At 42.1% G+C, this 23997-nt stretch overlaps 1 protein-coding gene across 3 annotated transcripts in view; it reads left to right on the top strand.

Moving 5' to 3' along the window:
- The first annotated feature begins 2566 nt into the window (after positions 1–2566).
- The window catches only part of GRIN3A (glutamate ionotropic receptor NMDA type subunit 3A), a 147347-nt gene continuing 125916 nt past the window's right edge, over positions 2567–23997 (top strand). For 2 of the 3 annotated variants that reach the window (XM_026506108.4, XM_057313630.1), the window contains exon 1: positions 2567–4136. In XM_026506108.4, coding sequence (XP_026361893.1) covers positions 3438–4136 — 699 coding nt within the window. In that variant the 5' untranslated portion in view covers positions 2567–3437. The remainder of the gene's footprint in view (positions 4137–23997) is intronic. The other variant, XM_026506109.4, reaches the window with a different exon arrangement.

Below are 23997 nucleotides of genomic sequence, written 5' to 3'. Positions count from 1 at the left end.
TTGCCTACCTTTCATCTGTTATCAATAGAGCAGCTAGAGTAGTCCTGTTAAAACATACGTCCTGTTGCTCTTCTGCTGAACACCTGCCCCCATACCTTCTCACCCCCTTCAGAGTAGAAGCCAAAATTCATTGGCTTACATTATCCACCACCTCCTCATTGCTTCTCTGGCCTGACCTGTCACCACTCTTATCCTAGAGCATTTTGCTCCAGCAACTCTAGATCCCTCACTATTATTTTTTAAAGATTTTATTTAATTCTTTGAGAGAGAGAGAGAGAATAAGAGGGATCACAGAGGGAGACGGAGGGTGAGAAGCAGACTCGTCGCTGAGCAGAGAGCCTGACAAGAGGATCCTGAGATCATGACCTGAGCCAAAGGCAGACACTTGACCAACTGAGCCACCCAGGTGCCCCTGGACCCCTCAGTATTCCTCAGACATGCCAGAAACACCCCTGCCTCAGGGCCTTTGCACTTGTTGTTTTCCCTACTTGGAAATTCTTGTCTTGAATGTTTATATGAATCACCCCCTCACCTCCCTTTAACCCTTCATTCAAAAGTTATCTTCTCAGAGGGGGTTACCCTGGCTCCCCTATCTAAAATTACAACCCACTCTCCTCCTAATGCTTCCTCTTTGCTGGTTTACTTTTATTCTTAGCATCAACTAACATATCCTACATTTACTTCTTCGTGTGCTTTATTGTCCGTCTCTCCCACTAGAATATAAGCTCAATGTCAGCATTTTGTTCACTCCTTAAATATGTGGTTTATGGGGGGGGGGAATCCCCTCAACTTCTCTGATCTGGAGTTTCTTCATCTATTCCTGGGACAGTTCTGCAGCAATGCCTGGCACCGAGTAGGAGCTTGATAAATGGTTGTTGAACTGATGACTGAATCTAAAAGAGCTCTTAACATTACGACCACTGAAGCATGAAAAAGGAGGAGAAGAAGGAAGGGAAAAGAGAAAGGGACATGTGAGGAAAGGAGAGAAAAGAATCATGTCAGAGACGTTCAGATGACAGTGATATGGATAAACAGAACCAAGCAGCAAAAGAAAACGGAAAGGGAGCCAGTATATCATCATCAGCCCAGGAAAGAAACAAAAAATGAAGCACAGGAAGGAAGGGCTGTTTGTCACTCTGAATACTTAGTATTTGCAAGATCTAGCTATGGTTTTATCATGAACTGGTGGAGCACGGCCCTCAGAACCTTGGGAATCAGCCCCTCTCCTGTGAATAAGCAGTTCAGCGATTCCCTCAAGGGGTCATGGACTTGAGAGGCCTAAAGAATGTAGGATCAAATTAACCAACGGACCCATCCAATCTTCATTACGATCCATTTTCTTGAGAACCTGATTTGAACACGTATGTAATGCCAAGTGCTAAGATAACCACTCTAGGGCATGGTCATCATCTGCAATGTCACACTCCTCAATGCACACACGCACACGGAGAAGCACGTCTTCTTACTACACAATTAACAGATTCCCAATGCAAGGACCACGAAATTCTATACTTTTCTTACTCAAGTGCCCTATCAGTGGAATCCTCTGAAGCAAGCAAGAATTTCCAGCATCCATACATGGGATGCTCTCTAGGGTCTCAGGAGGGACCCTTTCCCTTGCTGTTCATCCTTCATTATGATTTTCACTCCTTTTCCTTTCTGGCATCCCAGCCTTGCAGGAGCTGTTTTGGTTGTCAGAGAAGTTTTGCTCTGAGATGCCTTTAAAGGTCTGTTTTTAGGAAAACAGGATTCACTTTGCAACCTTCTTGGGAGTTTTATTTAGCGAGAGCCTCTTCATCCCAAGGATTTAAAGCAGGATGGAAACTCCAGCTTATGAATCAAAACAGCCCTCCAGAGCTGAAAGCTAGCTGTATTTGCATAACAATTTAGCAGCTCCAAACAGAAGGGCAAGGTCAGGTGAAATAAATTGCCAAGGTCGTGGTTCTCTTGAAGTGGTACTGAAATTCAGAACTGCAGGTCCCCAGTCTTGCGTACCCCAAGGATGTGTCTCCTAATCTCCTTCTAAAGGATACCATGGCATAAAATAAATCTACTGCCTGCGTGGAAACCACAGGCCTGCCCTTAACCCTCTCTTTTGCTTCTAATTTCAGATTCAGATCCCGGAGGAAGGGACCAAATCGTAAGCCACTGACTTCACTGCATTACCATACAAATGAAAGAACTTACTAGAAACAGTGATCAGGAGGGCTCTCTAAACTAGAAACTGCTGTTGATCGTGCTTGAAACTCCAAAAGTATTTTGAAGCTCTTTAATTTCTTGATCAAATAATTGCTTCAAATTCACTTTTACTTCTGAGAATCTGAAAACACAGGGAATCCTTAAAAACCGCAAAGGCCCACGTGCCCGAGAGAAGGAAGCTGAGGAGATTAAATGTGTAAATGATTCTGGCTTTGGTGCCCTTAGCGAGAAAAACCTTTAAAGCAACAGACACATCGAAGAGAAGCTCGTTAAAGTCACAGCTTCTTAGAGCCTATCCCAGTGAGCCACGGGATTTCAGATTCCTCAGGCACAACTCCGAATTCGGAATTCTCGGCGGCGCAGAGTCCTCGCCCTCGCGGGTCGCACGAAATCTCGCAAACCAAGCCCCGGCGCCTTTGAGGGGAACGGACTTTCCAGGGGCGCGGGAAGCGCCACCCGGGAGTCTCACCATCAGTGGGCGTTTAGCGCAGCCAAGCGACAGGCTGGCGCCAGGGCTCAGCAACAGGGAGGCGCCGGCTGAGGCGGGGAGAACTTTGCGCTCCGAGCAGAACCACCCTTTGCTGGCCAGTCGCGTCGCTCCTCCGAGGAAGCAGGCGGCGGCGGCGACTGGGCGGAAAGAGGAGCGAAGCAAGGAAGAGAGGAAGTAGTAGCGAGACAGGAAGAAAGATGAAGCCGGTGCCGGGGGGCCCCGCCAGAGGGTGGCCGACGGTGGAGCAAGGAGGATTTGGCTTCTTTTTCGCACTCCGGGCGTGAACGCCTTCTCCTCCGCGACCCCAAGGAAATAAGTGGGTCTCGCCTGGGCAGAAAAGGAAAAGAAAAGAATCCAAGTGAGCGCGTTGCCTCCTGGGTCGCGTTGCCCCCTAGGAACTCCGGCTACTTCCCAGCCCAGCCTCCAGGCGGGGCCGGACGCAGTGCCCGAGCCGCCCTGCAGATGGGACGGGCAAGGAACAGGCGCCCAAGCCGCGGGTGACCGGCTCCGGCCCGCCCGCCTGCCCGGCTCCGCGCAGGGTCCGGGCGGGCAGAGGATGCGAGGCGGAGGGACCAGGGCGCGCTAGGCTCCAACTTGGATGGCCCGGAGACCGCCTCGGCTCCTGGGAGCGCTTCGCCGCGCAGAGTGAGCTGCCCGCGGGACCTGGGGGCGGAGACCTTAGGCAGCGGCTGCAGGGGGGAGAGCCGGGCGCAGGAGGGGGCGCGCTTTCTCCCTGCGGGTCTCAGTAATGAGGAGACTGAGTTTGTGGTGGCTGCTGAGCAGGGTCTGTCTGCTGCTGCCGCCGCCCTGCGCTCTGGTGCTGGCCGGGGTGCCCGGCTCCTCCTCGCACCCGCAGCCCTGCCAGATCCTCAAGCGCATCGGGCACGCGGTGAGGGTGGGCGCGGTGCACTTGCAGCCCTGGACCACGGCCCCCCGCGCCGCCAGCCGCGCTCCGGACGGCAGCCGGGCAGGCGCCCAGCGGGATGAGCCCGAGCCAGGGACTTGGCGACCCCCGGCCCCGTCGCCGGGCGCACGTTGGTTGGGGAGCACCCTGCATGGCCGGGGCCCGCCGCGCGCCCGGAAGCCCGGGGAGGGTGCCGGGACCGAGACCCTGTGGCCTCGGGACGCCCTCCTCTTCGCCGTGGACAACCTGAACCGCGTGGAAGGTCTGCTGCCCTACAACCTGTCTTTGGAAGTAGTGATGGCCATCGAGGCGGGCCTGGGCGACCTGCCGCTCTTGCCCTTCTCCTCCCCAAGCTCTCCTTGGAGCAGTGACCCTTTCTCCTTTCTGCAGAGCGTGTGCCACACCGTGGTGGTGCAAGGGGTGTCGGCGCTGCTCGCCTTCCCCCAGAGCCAAGGCGAAATGATGGAGCTCGACTTGGTCAGCTCCGTCCTGCACATTCCAGTGATCAGCATCGTGCGCCAGGAGTTTCCGCGGGAGAGTCAGGTGAGAGGAGTGGGGCGCCGCTTGGGGGCCGGGACCTTATGGAGGGGAGGAGGAGAGAAAGGGGAAGGATGAAGTCCAGAGGGACTTGGGGCTTTACAACTTTGGTATTGTTTAAGGATCGGGCCATGTCCATAGATGGTTGCTTGAAGGACCTCAGTAAAAGTAAAATAAGACAGTGTAAGTGCGGATGGAAATAAAATAAGAGGCAGAAGTAGCAGATAGAAGAAGGGAAGTGAGGAGAATAAGCGAAAAAATACTCATGTTTTGACCAGCTGGGAAAACCTAGTGGATGCCGAAGGGAAGTAGAAGTCAAAGTTCAGGAACGTGGAGAGCACTGGATTTTCTAAAGACGAGCGCGGGGTGTGGGGATGGCAGATCCCTGGCCATGCTAGAGTCTTTCCCTCCCAAGAGGAACTGAGCCTGTGGCGGGGAAGAGCTGCATCTGCTCTGACTTCTTTAGAAGGTGTGCTGGGGCGGTGGTGTACGGAAGAAAACAGCCCTCTGAATTCCTACGAGTAAATAGGAAATCTGCAGCTAGTACGGAAGCAATAGGTAAAGAAGGGCGGTTAATTACGCTTGGGCATTGAAATGCGTTACAATTATTATCCGGTAGCGTAAAAACCGATGGGAGGACTCATGTGAGATTGGTTTTTTGGTACCTACCTTCTTTCTGTGTGATGTGGGCTCAGAGACTGGCTGTTGGGCAGTTGCTGTGTTCAGCCCGTTTCTGTCTCAATGATGTAGGACTAAAGAAGAATCTAATGCTTTCGTTTCTTATAGGTTAAAAAACTTGAATGTATTTTCAATAAAAGAAGCTATTTGTGAACCTACCGTTGACAGTAATATATTCAAAGAGAGGGCGGGGTCCTTTCAGCAATAGGAGTTTGCTGCATTTTGTGCATTATTTTTATCAAAATATCAAGCTTCATCAAGCCTTGCACAAAGTATTTATGAAACAAATAGGTAATTGGTGTTGGCCCCATGTTAAACATTGAGGAACTAAGGAAAAGTTTTGGTCAGTGTACTAATAAGTGTCCAGACACTGAAGAATCTTTAACTCTACATATCATTTCACTATCCCTTAAGTTGGGAAAAAATATTTCTAATCTCTTTTCTTCCACTTTTGATATATATACAGAGATAAAAGCTAAAATGAGTAAGGCCAAATACAAGTGAAAAGTTTGATAGAATCTATGCATAAAATATCAAGAGAGTACTAAAGATTTCTTTTTCTAGAAAAATGAATCTTACATTTTTAATCTTAGGAAGGCTGGGCACCTGCTACTTTCAGCAGTTGCCCAGAAGATTGCTATTTAATGCTGAACTATAGAGATTTGATCTGCAGAGTGCAGGCTAATTAACTTTTATCTAAAACATTTCCGTCACCTGAATCTGAATGACTGTAGGCAGCAGATGGGAAGGCAGGGAAAACACAGGTGCACAATGCTGCCAATGGCCAAAGTGTTATAAACATGAAATTGCATCCATAGGGTGCATCATTATTAATATATATGCAGAATCAGATTGAACGAAGTGCAAGAGTCAGCATCACGTGCTTCTCATCCTTGCTTCTGTATTACCTAATACTTCATAGGTTGCCAATAGTGTTCACAGTCTCCAGACTCTTTTCCATTTGTAGGTTGTTTGGCAGATCTTAAACAGCAAGAATTTCCCCCAAATTAGTGTTCCTTAGTTAGAAAGGAGATTGTGTTCCATGATGGATTTGTGCAGTATCCAGCACATTACAACAAGGGGACCTGAGAAACCATGAAGCAGTTTCTAGAATCAGGCAACTTCACAGCTTTAGGACCACTGTGGGAACAGTCTTCCAGGGAAAACACTTACAAGCTGACAATAAAATGGACAGTCCGCCAAGCACATTTTCTTCTGTACTTCAATTTAGAAATGTATTTTAAATCACTGTTGTCACTGTTATTTTCATGGCACACTTCTTGAAAGGGAGAGATTATTATATTAACTCAGATCTCGTTTGTCCAACTGACATGCTCTTTCATTTATCTCTGTATTTTAAATTCAAACATCTCTAACTTGTCTTACTTTTAGTGTATCATTTAGATGTCATTCTATAATGTTCTATATTAAGAATGCCCAACTCAATGCCAAGTCACCATAATATGTAATTTTAGGATATGACCATAATCTGCTTTCAGCAAAAATAATAACTGATCTTTCCCTTGCTTCTGCTACAAAGTAGACCTTTCTCCTATACCCTGATGTAATCAAAAAAGGACAATTTTCAAAATATAAAAGAATGTCAGAGTCATTTTATACATTAAATAAAATTGATTTAATTGCCACTGTTCTCATTGGATTCTACTTCCCAGTGACCTAATACATTGATTGGGCCAGTGCCTGAATAAAGGATGTTAGAAGAAAGTGGACTTGTCCACACAACCAAGTAAATAAAATTATGTCTCTTATTCAGACAAATCAAAATTGCTTGGAGCAGTAGTGACAACAGTGTTTTCTCTTACTTTCTTTTAGGCTGTTGATTTCCTTCATATGAAACCTTTAATTAATAAATAGTGGTTTTGATAGTATTCTGCCACAGCCATGAGTGAAAGGAGATACCACGGAAATGCTCAAAACCCTGATGAAAGCATTATAGTTTTATTTCACTAAAGCATTTATTGGAAACAAACATGTAAGATCATCAGCTTGTGAGGAACCAACTTCGTTCAAGCAGGGAAATCCATTATGCATAAGATAATAAACTAACCTCTTTTAGAAACCATATGTATTATCACTACGTAAATAAAAGCTTCATACAACATTAGCACATAGGATAGGATCAAATCACGTTTCCATCTAAAAAAATCTGACTTTACTATACACACAAACTTCTACTTGAGACTAACTCATTTTATTAAAATAATTTCTTAGTTCTAAATTCTGTTCCCATGACCTTCAAGTAATGGTGCTGCATAAGGATCTAGTTACATTTAAGTTATTTTAAGTTCTTATAATTGTTCTTTCTTTCTCTTCCATCCCATACTACCTTTTCTTCTAGGGTTTTGGTATAGTTTCTCCAAAGTTAACTCCTTGAAATTTACCTGCTCAGTTAGTGACAGATGCAGCTTTCTTTCTAAAATGTGTATCTCATGCTAATTCCATATTGGTTCCACTAGGCAGAGTTAATGGAGTAATATAATTGGCTTAGATCCAAACTGATACAATCAAAAACTGACTCAGGACTTCTGGGTGGCACAGTCAGTTGAGCGGCAGACTCTTGATTTAGGCTCAGGTCATGATCTCAGGGTCCTGAGGTTGAGACCCAGGTGGGCTCCCCACTCAATGGGGAGTTTGCTTCTCTCCTCCTCCCTCTCCTTCTGCCCCTCCCCCTGCTCCTGCACGCACACACACACTCTCTTTCTCTCTCAAATAAATAAATAAATATTAAAAAAATAAAAAACAAAAAGTGACTATTACTATTTTCAACTCCAGTTGAACATGCCAACCACAGTTTGCCTGTCCCATGAGCCATATATGCTAATTAATGTTTATTCCCGTGGAAATATAGGTGTTTTAGATGGTTCCTTTTCTCTGACAACACAGTGCGAAGTACTGAAGCCTATTTAAGAGTTTGGCTAGCACAGTGCCACTTCGGTATGATACAGGGACCAGAACAATAATACCATCGAGGTACAGGTTTCCCTCACTATCTGCAAATAAAGCATTCCTATGAAACCTCTTGTAAGCCAGAGTGGCATAAAGTGAAGAGTATTCCTGCTTGCCAAAAGTTCTTGTAACACACTTTGAGGAAAGACCTACATTAGCACGTTTTCCTGAATGGAAAAAATTCAGAAGGGGATTTTCACTTTTATGAAAGCAAAGTGGTATCATGCGGAGTTTCAGAAGTTGGGATGCCAGTTGTGCCCCTTTAGGCAAGGTTTTGCTTTCCACTGTCAATTGTGGTCCGGAAGCAGATGATCTCTCCTCCCCTCACGTAGCGTCAAAAGGTCAATAGTAGCTTCCCGCTGTATCGTAGTGCCCACGTCTTTCTCCTCACTTCATCTTCTCACATAGACATTTTATCATCTCACATCATCACAAGAGGAAGGTGAGTGCAATACAATATTTTGAGAGAGAGACCATATTCACATAATTTTTATTACAGTGTATTGTTATAATTGTTTTATTCTGTTATTGTTGTTAATCTCTTACTGTGCCTAATTTATGAATTAAACTTTATCATAGGTATAGATGTATAGGAAAAAAACACAGTATTTATAGTATAGGTACTAGTCATGGTTTCAGGCATTCACTGGGGGTCTTGGAATATATCCCCCATGGTTAAGGGGGACTACTGTATATGTCTTAGGTACGTCGTTAGGCGACAAGTAAAGGACATTTATTTTTAAAAGATCTGCTCTCAACTATATTGGTTTTCCTTACCTTGCTCCACGCAAAGCACTGCTTTCCGTCCTCTGGGGGAAATATATTCTTCTGTAATTCATGATGAATGGCTGATAGTAGCACCTAATTGTTGCCGACTTGAAGATAAATGATTTCAAATTAAATGTCAAGTGATACAAAACTTTTCTTAGAAGTGATCTTTTACAGACTCCTCTTGAGGTACAGAGACTTGGGATTAATTTGGAAGTTTTTATTTTTAATTTGGGAATTTTTTTTTTGCAATACTCAAATTTTTTTCCAGATAAATAGATCAGAAGAGATTAGCAGATACATTCACTGAGCAGTTAATCTGTCTCACCCACTTTTCTTGTGCCTACCACAGTATAGTCATAGAGAGTATTTGGTCTTGACCTTCTTTGACTCTTCCATCTTGGAGTTAATTTATGATTGAATCAACTGAACTAAGTATTTGCATCATCTGAAGACCAGTTTCATTGTTTAATTCCTTAATGTTTTATCTTTTGGTGTTACAGAATCCACCCTGAATTTTGTGCCATTAGACTTTATTTCATGAATACCTCCAGTGAAATTCCAGTCACGGTGGTTAAAAGGCACAATATAATGGAAGGTATATTAAATAACAATCAGAAGACTCTTAGCCTTCCTCTGCCTCTTACTGGCCATGTAATCTCGGGAGAGTGCCTCTGTCTCTGAACATCTATGCTTATCAGTAAAAAGAAGGTACTTACCAATCTGACAGAGTTGTTTTGTGAATCAAATAAGAAAACGGTGTACTTTGGGAAAATTTATAGCGTTAGTCAAACTAGTAGAGAAGTGTTGGTCTGATAAGAATCATCCAAGTCCTAATTTTTCACTAATTCTCATTAGTAGTTACCAATTGAATTGGGACGTGATTCACAGCGTAACATGTCTTCATCCTCCACCTTACTCTCTTCTCCCTCATTTTCTTTCTCTTTAGAAAAAGAAAAGTTGGTTTAGCCCTCCCCCAAAAAGAAAAAAAAAAAAAAAAAAGAACGAGACTCCTAAGTACGTTGCACACTTGCCCCAAAATAGAAGACGTGCCATAGGTACTATTTCTATACCGATGGCAAATTTTTACCTATGACACATCCACCACAGTTTCTAGAGCCTTAGGTATTGCCATCGAAGCCTCAATAAGATGCCCAAGGTTTTTCAGAAATGTTGGTTTCTCACGTTGGTTGTAAGTTTTTCCTATCAGCAAACTTAACAATAATAGATTGTTCATGAGAGCATGGCCTCTCCTCCTGGCTCATCTGATACTATTTTCACAGCAAGTTTTTCTTGAAGAAAAAAGCAGTGTGTTGATTCATACTCACACAAGTGCCTTGTCTCATCACGGACAGATAACAAAGAGTTTGCGGACAAGCTACTTTGAGTACCACTGCCCTAGACAATTATGGGGGGCTCTCATAGCAAGGTATTGTTCATTTTGGTGACATCACGAAATGTAGAGATGAGAATCTCGTTGTCTCTTGTCCTGCTGACTCTAGCTACTGCCACTCACATACACAGAAAATAGAGGAAGTGTACAACACCAGAAATGTGACGCTCAATCTATAAAACGAGGCAAGAAGGAAGAAAGAACATCTCAGCATCTGCCACATTGCTTTTTGAGTGAATGCATGAATAACTAATGGGAATCTTTAAGCCACTCATTTGTCTTTCTCAGATCTTTTCTTTGTGGGATAGTGGGAGAAAAGAGCAATGGGGTAAAGGTGAACTAGGAGTAAGCCAGCCGCCTGTCCTTGCTCTCGCCCCATCCCTTCCCTTAACCCAACCTAACATCCTAGCCAGATTTTCAGTTGTCCTTCTGAAGGTATAAGACTCAGTCATTTTCAGGGAACACTGTGATCTCCTGCATTGAGGGAGCAGGCTGATCATACAGACGTGGATTCGTACTGTGTCAGTTGGAGTAAATACTGACACTGAAAGGCGAGTATCTGATGGCCAGGGATGGTCCCCTGGTAGAGATGAGCCTTCGAGGATGCAAGTGGTAAAGAATTAAACAGGATGACTTCTTTTTTAAGTCAGGCTGAATCATGCCCCATTGTTCTTGATTTGAGTCATAGATTTAGGGAAAAACTCAATCATATATATTTTTGTAGCATTTATGCTTTTCAAGTCTTCTCCACAAATGTGCTCACAGAATCCTCATAACAGTCGTGTGAGTCACAAAACAATGTATACATCATATGGAGTACTAGAGGAGCTATACACTGTAAGAAGTGCAAAGTCGCCAAGAAGAAAAACAGACTAATAGCTCCTTCTAAATTCAGTGCTTTTGTTAGCCTACAATCCAAGAACAGATTGGATCCATCACTGCTTTTGAATTAACTCAGAAAAGAGGATAAAAGAGAGAGAGATCTACTTCAAGTTTGGTTGTTAAAAGTGTATTTCTTTTTTTTTTTTTTTTTTTAAGATTTTATTTATTTATTCGACAGAGAGAGAGACAGCCAGCGAGAGAGGGAACACAAGCAGGGGGAGTGGGAGAGGAAGAAGCAGGCTCATAGAGGAAGAGCCTGACGTGGGGCTCGATCCCAGAACTCCGGGATCACGCCCTGAGCCGAAGGCAGAGGCTTAACCGCTGTGCCACCCAGGCGCCCCTAAAAGTGTATTTCATACTAAATAACCAATAGTGGGAATTGACTTAAATGAATCATGATATATCTTTACAGTGGAGTTCTATATACCCATTCAAATGAAAATATATTGACACAGAGAGAAAAAAAATTATATAATGTATATAGAATATGACCTTGATCCTGGAAACTTTGAAGTCTAGAATTTTATTTACAAAAATGGTAATACAAGTCCATTTTTTTCCTATCCATGCTTATTAAAAAAAAATAAGTATGTATTAACTATATGATTAAAAATATTAAGAAAAAAAGATAAGTTACCTTTACATTTCCTCACCAATGCTTTTGATACTTCAATATGAAAATATAGATTTTAGGAAAAATTAAATTGTAGAGTATGTTTAGATTTATCAAAGTCCTTTCACATCAGTTTTTCATTTTATCCTCACAACTACTTCTTAAGGTGAGGAAGACAAATAGTATTTATTGCCTTTATTTTGCAAATGAGACAATAGGAACATTAAATGAAAGAAATACAAAGTAGGAATTAAGAGAAGAGGTTTTTGAGAAGTACAGACCTATGTTTGAGTTTTAGCTTTACAACTTTTAGACATCTTGCCTTGGGAAATATGCCTCAATTTCTTGATCCATAAAATATGACTCTCTTCTAAAGTTGTGAGGATGACACCATGTATGCAAAGTTCTAAGCACAGCACCTAGAGCACTGTGTGTTCTTATTATGATAATAATCATTCTTTTGATATAAAGTGTTGACATGGCAAGATTAATAAAAACTAAAATTATCAGAATAAGAACTCAAATATTCTGGGCTGCTCTCTAGAGTAATTCTATATGTATTTCCTTTTTTCTTTCTCTTTCTTTCTTTCTTTCTTTCTTTTTCTTTCTTTCTTTCTTTTCTCTTTCTTTCTTTCTTTCTTTCTTCTTTCTTTCTTTCTTTCTTTCTTTCTTTTCCTTCCTTCCTTCCTTCCTTCCTTCCTTCCTTCCTTCCTTCCTTCCTTCCTTCCTTTTTTTCTTTCAAAATTTATTTATTCCAGAGAGAGAGAGAGCATGAGGGGGTGGAGAGGGGCAGAGGGAAAGGGAGAGAATCTCAAGCAGACTTCTGCTGAGCAGGGAGCTGGCCTCAGGCCTCCGATCTTAGGACTCCTGAGATCACGATCTGAGTTGAAACCCAGAGTCCAATGCTCAACTGACTGAGCCAGCGAGGCACCCCTGTATATGCATTTTCAAGATGCATAGATAGTCAGGCTTAGGAGATCCAGTTCCCTTGGACCAACCCTAAGAAAAACAAAGAAAACTGCTGTTTTGAAACCCCACTTGGAGTTTGATTTCACTGACGTGCTCCCTCAGCCTAGGTGTATGTAAAGTTGGTTAGCAAAAAAGTGAACTTTGAGGTCCAGTTTCAACTAGTTGCCCCTTTGTATTGGTTCTGAATGATTGGCTCTTTGGATCAGTTACGTCAGAGGTAAAAAAATAATGTTCTAGTTCTACTCGTTAGTGTGCGGAACTCATAATTCTTGCCTTATCTACTACCCTAATTTCTCATAGGCACCTCCCAGGAATTAAACTTAAGGAACAGTAGAACCATGAGCCAGTTGATATTTTAGACTTCTTGGGGGAAATGAAGTTGTTAGGGCAGAGTCTAGTTTGACATGGATTGAAGGTTCAGAAGTTTTCCATGTTTCATAGAGGCTTTATCTGTATAATGTAACTGACTTGTGGCATATGTTGGCTCAAAAGTTTAGAGACAATAGCACAATTAAATACTGAGGTTTACAGAAAAAGGATACCCATAAGGCAAACTATGTTTTATTGAATGCTGACTATATCAAAACTGTTTGATACATACAACTTTGAGGGACTTTTTACATGCATGTTGTTCTGATTATAAAAGTAATGCATATATATGCACTACTCCCCATGGGTGTCCACAGATAACCTTGAGTAACATTTTGATATATTTTATTCTCTCAAGGCTAATGGTTTAAAATTTTTAGAAACCATTGGGTACAATTAAAGAAAGCCCTACTGTCAGTCCAACTAGGCGTTGATGTCAAAGGACAGGAGAGAAGAAAATCTTTTTTTTTTCTTTAATTTTCTAAAAACTAGGAGTTGACAGGGCTTTTTGAAACTTCAGCCCTCTGAGTTGATGGTATTTCTATATTAAAAAGTGATGTGTTCCTTTGTATTTTCAATCTAGCTTTATATTTTCAACATTCTGCAAGTAGCTGAGTCTGTATAGTTCCAAACAGTGGCTCAGTCTGGATCTTTCAGTACATCTCTAAGAATGGCTTGGAAATGGGTCGTCACTGCTCTCTTCTCGGTTAGGGGTGGTCATTAGCAGAATTTTCAGTGTCAAGCACTTTGATGGCTGCAAAACCGGCATACAATCTATTGGTGTTTTTTTGTACCGAAAGCCTCAACTCAAAGCCAAGCCAAACAAAAGTTGGGTTAATACTCTCCAGATTAAAAATAAAAAATTTTTTATTTCCATAAGCAAAGTGAGATGCTCAGCATGTCTTCATCTAACAGAAGCACAGTCTGGCAGATTGCAGAATTCTGTTTGTTCAGTCCCAGCCAGAGGGACTTAAACAGGGATTCCATTAAACAAAGAATTTGCTTCTGTATATTGTGAATTTAATAGGTTCAGATAGAGAGCTGTTATTGTTTTGATGCTATACAAGGAATTAGCTTGAGTCACCTCACACGCTGTGTTACACTCAGAAGGAAATGCTTCAGTGTATACCTGAAAATGAGTGATAAGCCCATGCCTGAGTTAATCCCCTGTGCCTTCACCTGGTCCCGGGCACAGAGAGCCATCTAGTGGTCCCTAAAATACAGCTTTAAGTTAAAGCATTCTAGAAATCCAGTCTGAGAAGGCAGAAGGATTCCAAACAGCTTTTAGTCCATATCCCAGTCTTTTGACTGTGGGAAATCTAGGTTACTCCATCACAGAAAAGACCTTCTTCTGCCTTCTAAGAAGACCCAACAGTCTCTGCCATTTGGCCACCATATCTATAATTGCAGTTATAAACCTTAAAGATACCTGAAAGTGTATGTCTCGAAGGGAGGGGAGGCAAATGTGAATGACTCTTACTAACTTCAGCAAGACAGAGTGGCTAATTATTGCAGTATTTACTATCACTTCGGTTTGTAATGCAACCTGAAAAGATGTAGCCGTTTTGTTGTGTTAAGCATATCCTTTGCTCCTTTATTTCTAATTATTGAAAATGTGTGTTCTTTGTGGATAATTTGAATAATAAAAAAAAGCCAAAGAGTAAGATAAAAATCACCCCTAAACCCACAACCTGGAGATCTAGACATATGTAGATATTATAAAATCGGGAACCATGCTATTTTATGATTTTTAACTTGTATATTATAAACATCTTCCCATGTCGTTAATATTTTTTCATTATTTTAATGGCTGGATAATTTGCCCTTGAATAGATTAAAAAAAAAAACAAAACCCTGTTGTTTGAATCCACGTATTTCCCATGAAAAAAATCAGTAATACTTTAACTAATGGGACTTTTCCTTACTCGTCCTCCTGAGCATTCTTTAGTTTTTGGTGCTGTGGAATGTCCTCTGCTTGAGTTCTGGGACATCATCATGGTCATTTTGGTTTTGTTTTTTTTTTTTTTTTTCAGCTCTTTCATCATCTTTTACGGATTGTGCTTCTTGTGGTAATAATCCTAGAGCTATGCTGTCCTGTATGATAGCTGCTGGCCCTGTATGAACACTGAAGTTTTAATTAAAATGATGTAAAATTTTAAAGTCAGTTTCTCAGGTGTTCTCAGTGCTCAGTGGCCTCATGTGGGACTGTCTACTAAATTGGACAGCGTGGGTATACAGCATTCTCTGTCTTTATTGAAAGTTCCGTCAGGTATTTCTATTGCTGTCGGAGGGCAAGCAGCTGTAAGGAGCAGAAACTCACTCCAAGGAGCTCAAGAGTGAAGGGTTTGTGCCGGAAACTGTGGGAACCTGACCGGAGTGGATTTGCAGGAGGTATAGCTGGCCTGCACTGTTGGAAAGTGCTCGGGCAGCACCTCCCTTCCCTTGCTCTGGGGCCCAAAAGCTCTTCTCTCAGCTCCTCACTTCACATCTGCTCCATCTTTCTCTCTGGATACCAGCTTCTTCCTCCTCCCTGCCGTAACTCCTGCATGGCTGTGGTTCTCATTTACCGGGACAGGATGTAGCCTGAACTTGGTAGGACTTTCAATTCTAATCATCTGTGTGTTTTAATGTCTCTTAGTTCACATTCTGCAGCTATCTAAGGGGCTCCCAGCACAAGGATGGCTTCCCCCTCCATCTCCTGTTGTATGTCCTCCCTTAGTCCGATTAGCGATGGCCAGATTTTTTTTTTTAAGATTTTATTTATTTATTTGACAGAGAGAGAGACAGCCAGCGAGAGAGGGAACACAAGCAGGGGGAGTGGGAGAGGAAGAAGCAGGCTCATAGTGGAGGAGCCTGATGTGGGGCTTGAACACATAACGCCGGGATCACGCCCTGAGCCGAAGGCAGACGCTTAACGACTGAGCCCCCCAGGCACCCCAGCAATGGCCAGATTTTTGAGTTAAGCATGCAATAGAAGCTTTAGAATGCAGCAGTAAATAAAACAGCAAAACTCCTGCTCTCAAAGAATTTAATTCCAGCAAGGGAGATAGACAATGAGATCTACAAGCACAAGTATAATATTTTTAAGTGGAGGCAAGTGCAATGGAGAAAAATGAAGCAGGGTCAGGGATTAGAGAATGACTGTGATTAGTCACTGAGGCCTGCCAGAAAAGGTGACACCTAAGCAGAGACGGAAGGAAGAAGTGAACCATGCGAATGTCTAAGGGAAGAAGAGCATTACAGGCAGAGAGAACAACAGTACAAAACCCCTGAGGTAGGAATGAGCATAGCAATTAATATTTGTTGAACAAATGAATAAATGGACTATCCCAAGGTACTAGCCATTATAACGTTTGTCAGCGGGCACATTTTCAAAGAAGGTATAAGTAGTGAGGCAGTAACCAGATCTAGTATCCTCCTACATAGGGGTATTTCCCAAGGTGTAGACTCCTGAATCTGTTTCCTGGCCAATGGCAAAACCAGGAGTTTCAGGGGCGCCTGGGTGGCTCAGTCGTTAAGCGTCTGCCTCTGGCTCAGGGCGTGATCCCGGAGTCCTGGGATCGAGCCCCACATCAGGCTCCTCTGCTATGAGCCTGCTTCTTCCTCTCCCACTCCCCCTGCTTGTGTTCCCTCTCTCATTGGCTGTCTCTCTCTCTGTCAAATAAATAAATAAAATCTTTAAAAAAAAAAAAAAAAAAAAAACCAGGAGTTTCTAACTGGAATTCCCAGTTGTATCTCTCATACTCACCTTATACTCAAAATATTTAAAGATACCCCAAAGTGGCATCCCGTCTCACCTGTAACAAGAATTCTCATGTCATCTTGGACCTCTCTCTTTTCTTCTCATCCGATTCTGTGGCCTTCCTTAGTATATTTCCCTCTTCATCCTTCCTTCTTTTCACAAGACATTAGCTTCTCCTGCCAATACTCTTTGAATAGCCTCTATAGATCTTCTTTCTTTCTTCCAAACCATTCTGCACCCTGCTGCTAGATAAATCTTCTGAAAGCAAAGTAACTTTCATTCATTTATTCACTCTTCATTTTTTATTCAGCAAACACTTAGCAAGTATAACGCACTAAGCTTCATGCCACCTCCCTGCTCAAAAGCCATTTTGCTCTGGCAGTATTATCATTCATCTTCCATGCCCCAACACCCCTGAGGGATGAAACATACCTTAATAACAATGATTCACTACAAGAATAATTCCCAGAATTGGAGCAGGGTACACCATGCTTAAGAGAATGTATCAGATTCTCCAAGTTTTGTGAGTATAGTTCAAAAAAGCCTTCCATCCCCCACTCTCAAGATTCTGATGTGCCTACCCTGAAGGAGAGAAACACAGGTTAATAATTAGCAAACTTACAGAACCTGGTCCTCAAGACCTTTCACAAACATGTGCAAATAACTCTTTCCAGTTCATGACACTCTTCGGAGATACAAGTGTCCAGAAAGCATAAGATCTCTAGGAATAGAAATGTGTGTGTGTGTGTGTGTGTGTGTGTGTGTGATTTTTTAAAAAAATCAATAGATGTTATTTTATTAAAAAGCATTTCTCTATTATATATCTATATAGAAAGACAGATATACACCTGAGTTATGATTTGCCGATGAATTAAGCTCCTATTCAGAATTGATTTTTCCATTGAAACAATGTTATCTGTGGCTGTTAAGACCTCAGGCCAGGCCTCAAAATCCTGTTTGGCCCATGATACGACAGAATTCTGGTAATAGTTCTATAGACACTAAACACGACCTGTTACAGGCTCTTTCTGTTTGAGACCAAGGGGATATGGAGTGAGGAGGAAAACCAGAAGACCTGGCTTTCGATTATAATTCCAGAGTCATCTGTACAGTCTTGGAAACCTGCTCTGAGTCTCAGTTTTTTCTGTTACAAATTATAAATAGTCACTCATTAAGGTATTGGTGGAGTACTTATTGTGCCATTTTAAAGAATCGATATGGGTTTTAGGAAGGTAAGATACATAAAAACACTTTGTAAATTCAGCTTTAAGAAACAGACGAGGGGTGCTTGGGTGGTTCAGTAGGTTAAGTGTCCAACTCTTGATTTCTGCTCAGGTCATGATTTCAGGGTCATGAGATCAAGCCCCGCATCGGGCTCCCTGCTCAGTGGGAAGTCTGCTTGAGATTCTCTCTCTCTAAAATAAATAAATAAATAAATAAATAAATAAATCTTAAAAAAAAACAGATGAGAAACATTCTTTTGTTTGTTTGTTTATTTATTTATTTATTTGAAAGAGAGGGCGAGCACACAAGCAGGGGGAGCTGCAGGGAGAGGGAGAAGCAGGCTGCCCACTGAGCAAGGAGCCCGATGTGCGGCTCCATCCCAGGACCCTGGGATCATGACCTAAGCTGAAGGCAGATGCTTAACTGACTGAGCACCCTAGGTGCCCCAAGAAGCATTCTTATTGAAGCATCTTTTTGTCAGGTAAACACTTCTAGTTCCACTTTTGGAAAGCCAGGACTTACCTTCCCCAGTACTAATTTGGTGGTGGGAATAGCCCACCCTTGTCCTGTCCTCCTGCACTGAAGCAGAATGGTCAGACTGTAACTCCAAAATGGTCAGCAGCAGCTGGGAGGGGAGGAAAGGAGAGCAGGCAGTTTCAGACTTTCCAGAGATGTGAAAAGTGCTTCTCCTGGATGCCCCTAGAGTCAGGTACTCCGTCCTAAGCCTGACGAGCAGAGAAAGGGGCTTTGAGGCACTGATGGGATAGGAAAGCTACAGCCAGGACGCAGGTTAGAATGAGAGACACTTTGGAAATCAAATATGAAAGCTCAGATTGCCCAGTTATGTCCGTAAAAAACATGTTAGTTCAGAGTTAAGATTTCATCAGTTTCTAAATAATTTTTTATAATGGACTGGGATCCTGGAAAATAATCAAATCTCATTCCAACGTTCATTCCAAGTCTGCCTTTAACGCTTGCTGGGCAACAACCACTTAAAAATCTTTCCATTTCCACCTTTCAGAATGACTTCAGGATTCACCCCCCTCCCAGGCCAGGATGTGCAAAGCAGCACAGGGAAAGATCTGGAATAAACCAACAGACTTAACCTTGGCCACACCATTCATGCCTCCAGTACTTGATTGTCCTGCTAGCTGACTTCTTTGCCTCCGTTCGTGGCTCTTCCGTAACAGTCTCCAAGCTGCTGTCAGAAAGAGAAGCAGTTCACTGGCCGCCTTAACCCCTCTCCTCCCCCAAAACAACAGCAGCATTATTGCCCGGTTCAGGCACGTCTATACTGCCTTCGTAAGTTTCGCCGTATCTTGGCATCGCCTATCACCACTAATTTTTTAAATTAGCGTTTTACTTAAATAATCTTTTTATAGTGACATCAGTGAAGAACCAGCTCCCCCTTGCCATAAATAGAAAAAGGTACACCATGAAATAAGTCCACCATGAAAACAAAATCATTCTAGCTTGGTAGCCTTGCCTGAGCCCTTCTTTTAAACCGGAACATTTTAAGTGTGACTGAAGTGTTAAAGGCATACTGACACCAAATGGAGGCTTTCTCCTAGATGTAGCAGAAGGATTAAACACTAATTGAAAAGGGATTAACTTTCTCATGGTGTGATTCAGTGTTACTCAATGTCAAGTCCCTGATAAACCCAAGATTCTCTCCTGAACCACCTCCCCTCTGCCGGCCTCTAGCCTGTAGGTTGAATTCTAAGCAGCCTTAGTATGGCCGTCAGGACCCTTCACTATCTGAGCCTTGCTTCGCTCTTCTCATTTCTTCCTGATACTAACCCTCAGCCCTTGCACTCCGCCCAGCCATGCCGAAATGCACGATGCTCCACGCCTTGGCACGGGCTGTTCTCACGGCTTGGAATGCTCTTTCCCCTTGTGTCTGCCTGGAACTGTTTCACCTTCAGACCTGTGCTCAAATGCACAGTTCACCGCCCATCCCCTCCTGCCACAGTCAACCACTTACACCTCTGTGTGACTTTTCTACTTGTCTTCTTTACTAGATCTATTGGACAGGAGTGCTAATTATTTATTTACTTGCGTGACTCTCTCCTCCACTAAATTAAACCCTAAGCTCTTAGCACGGTGCATGGCTTATAATAGATGCTCAGTGACTATTGTTTAAACTGAACGAATGGTCCATTTCCATCCCTCCCGGTGTAACAGAACTAAGCATAACACCTTTGGAAAACCCACTGACTGCTCAGGTGGGGTCGTGTGAACCCAAGAAAGTGTACCACCTTAGGATAAAGGATCCTTATGCAGTCTGGTGGGTAGAGTTCATGACCACCCAGAATTTACTGTTATGTAGAACAAAGCTGGTAGAGTCAGGCCTTGAGGAAATTGATTTTGTAAGAAGTAGAAAACCTGTTTCTGCTACCCTTTTAAGATTTTTATATATCCTTCATTGTCTACAAATCGGTTTTCAATTTCCTGGAGACCACAAGTGACAGAAAAGTGACACTGTTCTCAGATCTTTAAGCCCCTGCTTTCCCGAATTTTAATCCCCCTTCAGCCAATTTCACTATATTGTACAGCCAAAGACTCTCGACATGTAAAATTAAAGTCAGAGTGGATGAAAAGTAAAGTTACTGGACTAATCACCAGTTAAGAAGAGAAAAAGCTTGGAATTGTGTTTTATCCTGTCATCCCTTGTCAAACAGAATAATCAGGAAATGAGACAAGAGTTCAGATCTGGCCAAGACTAACCAGATCTATTCCTGGCTCCTTGTCTTCCATTAAGTATAATTCCTTAGGCTTTCAGACCTCTGGAGCAGTGGCCATCTGTGTGTTAGCAACACATGGATAACTTTTCAAAGTATGATTCCCAGACTTATCAGATCAGAACCCCTGGGACTGGAGCACAGAAATCTGTCTAAAAACAAACAACCTCACAGGTGATTGTGTCCACAGGTGATCCGGAGTATCACATTCTGGGATCACATTTTCCTAAGAGTCTCCCCTAATGTGATTTTCAAACTGTGACCAGGCATCACCTGAAAAAAAAGGCCTGAGGTCATGTGTAAAGCGCACGATCCTCTCGACCTCACTGAGTTCTACTAAATTATATGCTATGGCCTCATATATGCTTTTTTCTTTCTTTCTTTTTTTTTTTTTAAAGAAACTCCCGCAGGCGATTCATATACACACAGTACAGTTTGAGATCAATGACGTAGGGCAGAGGTTTCAAACTCAGATGCCTTATAGGGGCCAGGAAGGTAATGGAAATGTGAAAAACGGTCCCAGGTAATACAGCAGGGAGTAGTAAAAACTGTAGGCAGCTGAAGAGTGCCTGACCTTTGCAAAGGAGGCAGCCAGCCCACCAGTCAGCTGCAACCAGCTGCTCACCCAGGGGATGTTGCCAGATACTTTGAATTTTCAAAGGAAGCCAAGCTAGAGATCTTTTTAAAAACATAAACATTTCCGTAAATGTTGACAAGGAACTCACTTTTTTTTTTTTTTTTTTGGCTTTATTGAGGTGTAGTTGAGAAATAAAACTGTAAGGTATTGAAAGCATACAACATGATGACGTGATACACACACACAGAGTGAAAGGATTCCCCCATCAAATTAAGTAACGTACATTTTAAAATACCATCTGCAGGCTCGCTAGGGCTGGGGGGTCACCAGTTTGACACTTCTGGACTGGGAAGTGTCAAGGCATTTGTCATAGGCAAGTATTAACCAGAAATGCCTCAGTGACTGGCTAAGCTATTGGAGGTGACACAGGCCCGTCACCGTAAGTACCGTAGCTTTAAGGTGCAGCGAGAAAGAACGAAAAAAAGTACATATTGTAAAGGACAGGTGGCCACCCTCATTTGAAAGTAAGAGAACAAGAGGAAAAAAAGGCACTAGAAGATAATGAACGTAATCAATTCCAGGTGTGCTCGTAAATGAACTCTTAGAAATCTTACTCATAAAATAGAGATAATGAGATAATGATAGCTACTCGTGGTGTTTGAAGTATTGATCAAGTAGACTGTATCAAATGGGTTAGCAGGAGCATCTGACATGTAGGAGGCACTCAATTTTTTTAAAAAATGCTGCTACTCTTATTTCCCCTTTCCTTAAGCCTCTCTTCCCTCACATTAAAATTCAACAAACACTGAAGAGAAGTAAGCTCATGGCAAAAAGCTGACAAATTCCCTTGATATTCTTGTTTTTGTTTTCAAGAAAGCTGTTAATACTTCTATAATGAGATCAGTAACAAGGTAGTGATGACAAAGTGATTTGAGTCCCTCATAAGAATGTCATTTCAGAATACAGAAATGTCCTTGAATCTCATCATTGGGTTTCTTTCCTCTACCATGAGTTCAGGGATTCTAAATCCTGTGCAAAGGAAGTCACTAAACAAACGGTCTGAAGAATTCTGGGTAATTTTGGAAAAGCTGACAATACTCTGGTCTAGGAAGGTTACCTTCACTTTATAGCACTGTTATTCATTGACTTAAAAAAATAACAAGTTTTAAAATACTTTTATATAAAAACAATCTAATGGTGATGTTTAAAAATGTATTTACAGTTTTAAAGACTAATAACTTTGGGGCACCTGGGCGGCTAAGTTGGTTATCTGATTCTTGATTTCGGCTCAGGTCATGATCTCAGGGTTGTGAGATCGAGCCCCACATGGGGCTTTGTGCTCAGCGGGAGTCTGCTTCTCTCCCTCTCCTTCTGCCCTTCTGCTCCCTCTCTCTCTCTCTCTCTCTCATAAATGAATAAGTCTTTTTTTAAAAAAGACTAACAAGTTCTGGGCGCCTGGATGGCTCAGTCGTTAAGCGTCTGCCTTCGGCTCAGGGCGTGATCCCAGCGTTCTGGGATCGAGCCCCACATCAGGCTCCTCCTCTGGAAGCCTGCTTCTTCCTCTCCCACTCCCCCTGCTTGTGTTCCCTCTCTCGCTGGCTGTCTCTCTCTGTCAAAATAAATAAATAAAATCTTAAAAAAAAAAAAAAGACTAACAATTTCATCACCTTCACATCTATTTCCTTCTGATTTTTATCCTCTTGTATGCATTTTTATCTCTGTGAGGTCACTGTTTCCTGTTTTACTTGCCATTACAATCCAAGGACCTATTAAAGTCCTTTGCACATTGTAGTCACTTAAATAGTTATTTAAGGAATGAATGAATGCACTTCTGAAATGATAAATGTACAGTCAATTTTGAATTCTGCTTTGCTCTCACTCCCGTTAGGTCATGCTTATGTCTCCACAAACTTCAAACAAATCATATTTCTCTACCTGTTTTGTTGACTTTCTTCTAATTATAAAATCAGGAAAATACGAAAGCCTAGAAAAACTCTCTTAAACCTGCTGTTAATTTGCTGAAGTATTTCTCCTAGTGTTTGTTACATAAGACTTTTTCTTTAAACATGGAGAGTTTCTATTCAGAGTCTTTCATTTGATACGGCATTGCTAGTGTTTCCCCATGTCATGGGAAACCCATTGCCACTATTATTTTATTAACTGCTTATTACCCTAAGATTTGGGATATGCCTAGGATGGTGATACTTAAGGTTTTTACAATTTTTGTCATAAAATTTTCCACACTAAAGATCTTTTTTCATAGACTTTTTGTCTACCTTATGGATTATTTCCTTAGCATCGATTCCTGGAAGAAGAAAACAGCTGCTATTTAGTTGGGGCATATGAATGGCATATTTTCTACACCATTATGTGTTTCAGCATGGCTTTGTCATTTTTCTTACAAGTAAAAGACAGATTAACAAGGCATAAAATTCCCAAATAAATTTACTTTATTGTCTTTAAGCATTTAATGTAGCAGAAATGAGAAGCCCACGATATTTATAATTATCCTCTTGAAGGTTACTTTTTTCCTTTTCTTTCTTCCTAAGCGCTTGACGGTTTTTTAAATTAAAACACTTTGCCAGATATGTCTAAGTACAAGTCATCTTATTGATTATGCCAAGGATGAATGAGCTAAAGCCATCAAATTGAGGTGTTTGTTTGTTTGTTTGAAGAGAAAATTTTTCTTCAGAGATGTCTTCGATGAGTCCTTCTGGTCCTGTGGTTATGGTTTCTTTCTTAGATACACCATAATTCTTAGGTTTGTCCCCCATATTTAGGTGACCAAATAGTATACATCCAAAACCAGGGCAATTTTGAAAGCGAAAGGGGTTAATAATTGCACAGGACAAGAGGCATGAAACAGGAACTGTGTGAGCACAACTGAGACACATAACTTCGCTGCCATTCTTTTTCATTATTTATGGTTCTTGATCCTTTTGTT

Source organism: Ursus arctos, unplaced genomic scaffold (genome assembly GCF_023065955.2).
Source record: "Ursus arctos isolate Adak ecotype North America unplaced genomic scaffold, UrsArc2.0 scaffold_18, whole genome shotgun sequence".
Classification (NCBI taxonomy): Eukaryota; Metazoa; Chordata; class Mammalia; order Carnivora; family Ursidae; genus Ursus; species Ursus arctos.
This window is presented reverse-complemented; position numbering and strand designations above follow the sequence as displayed.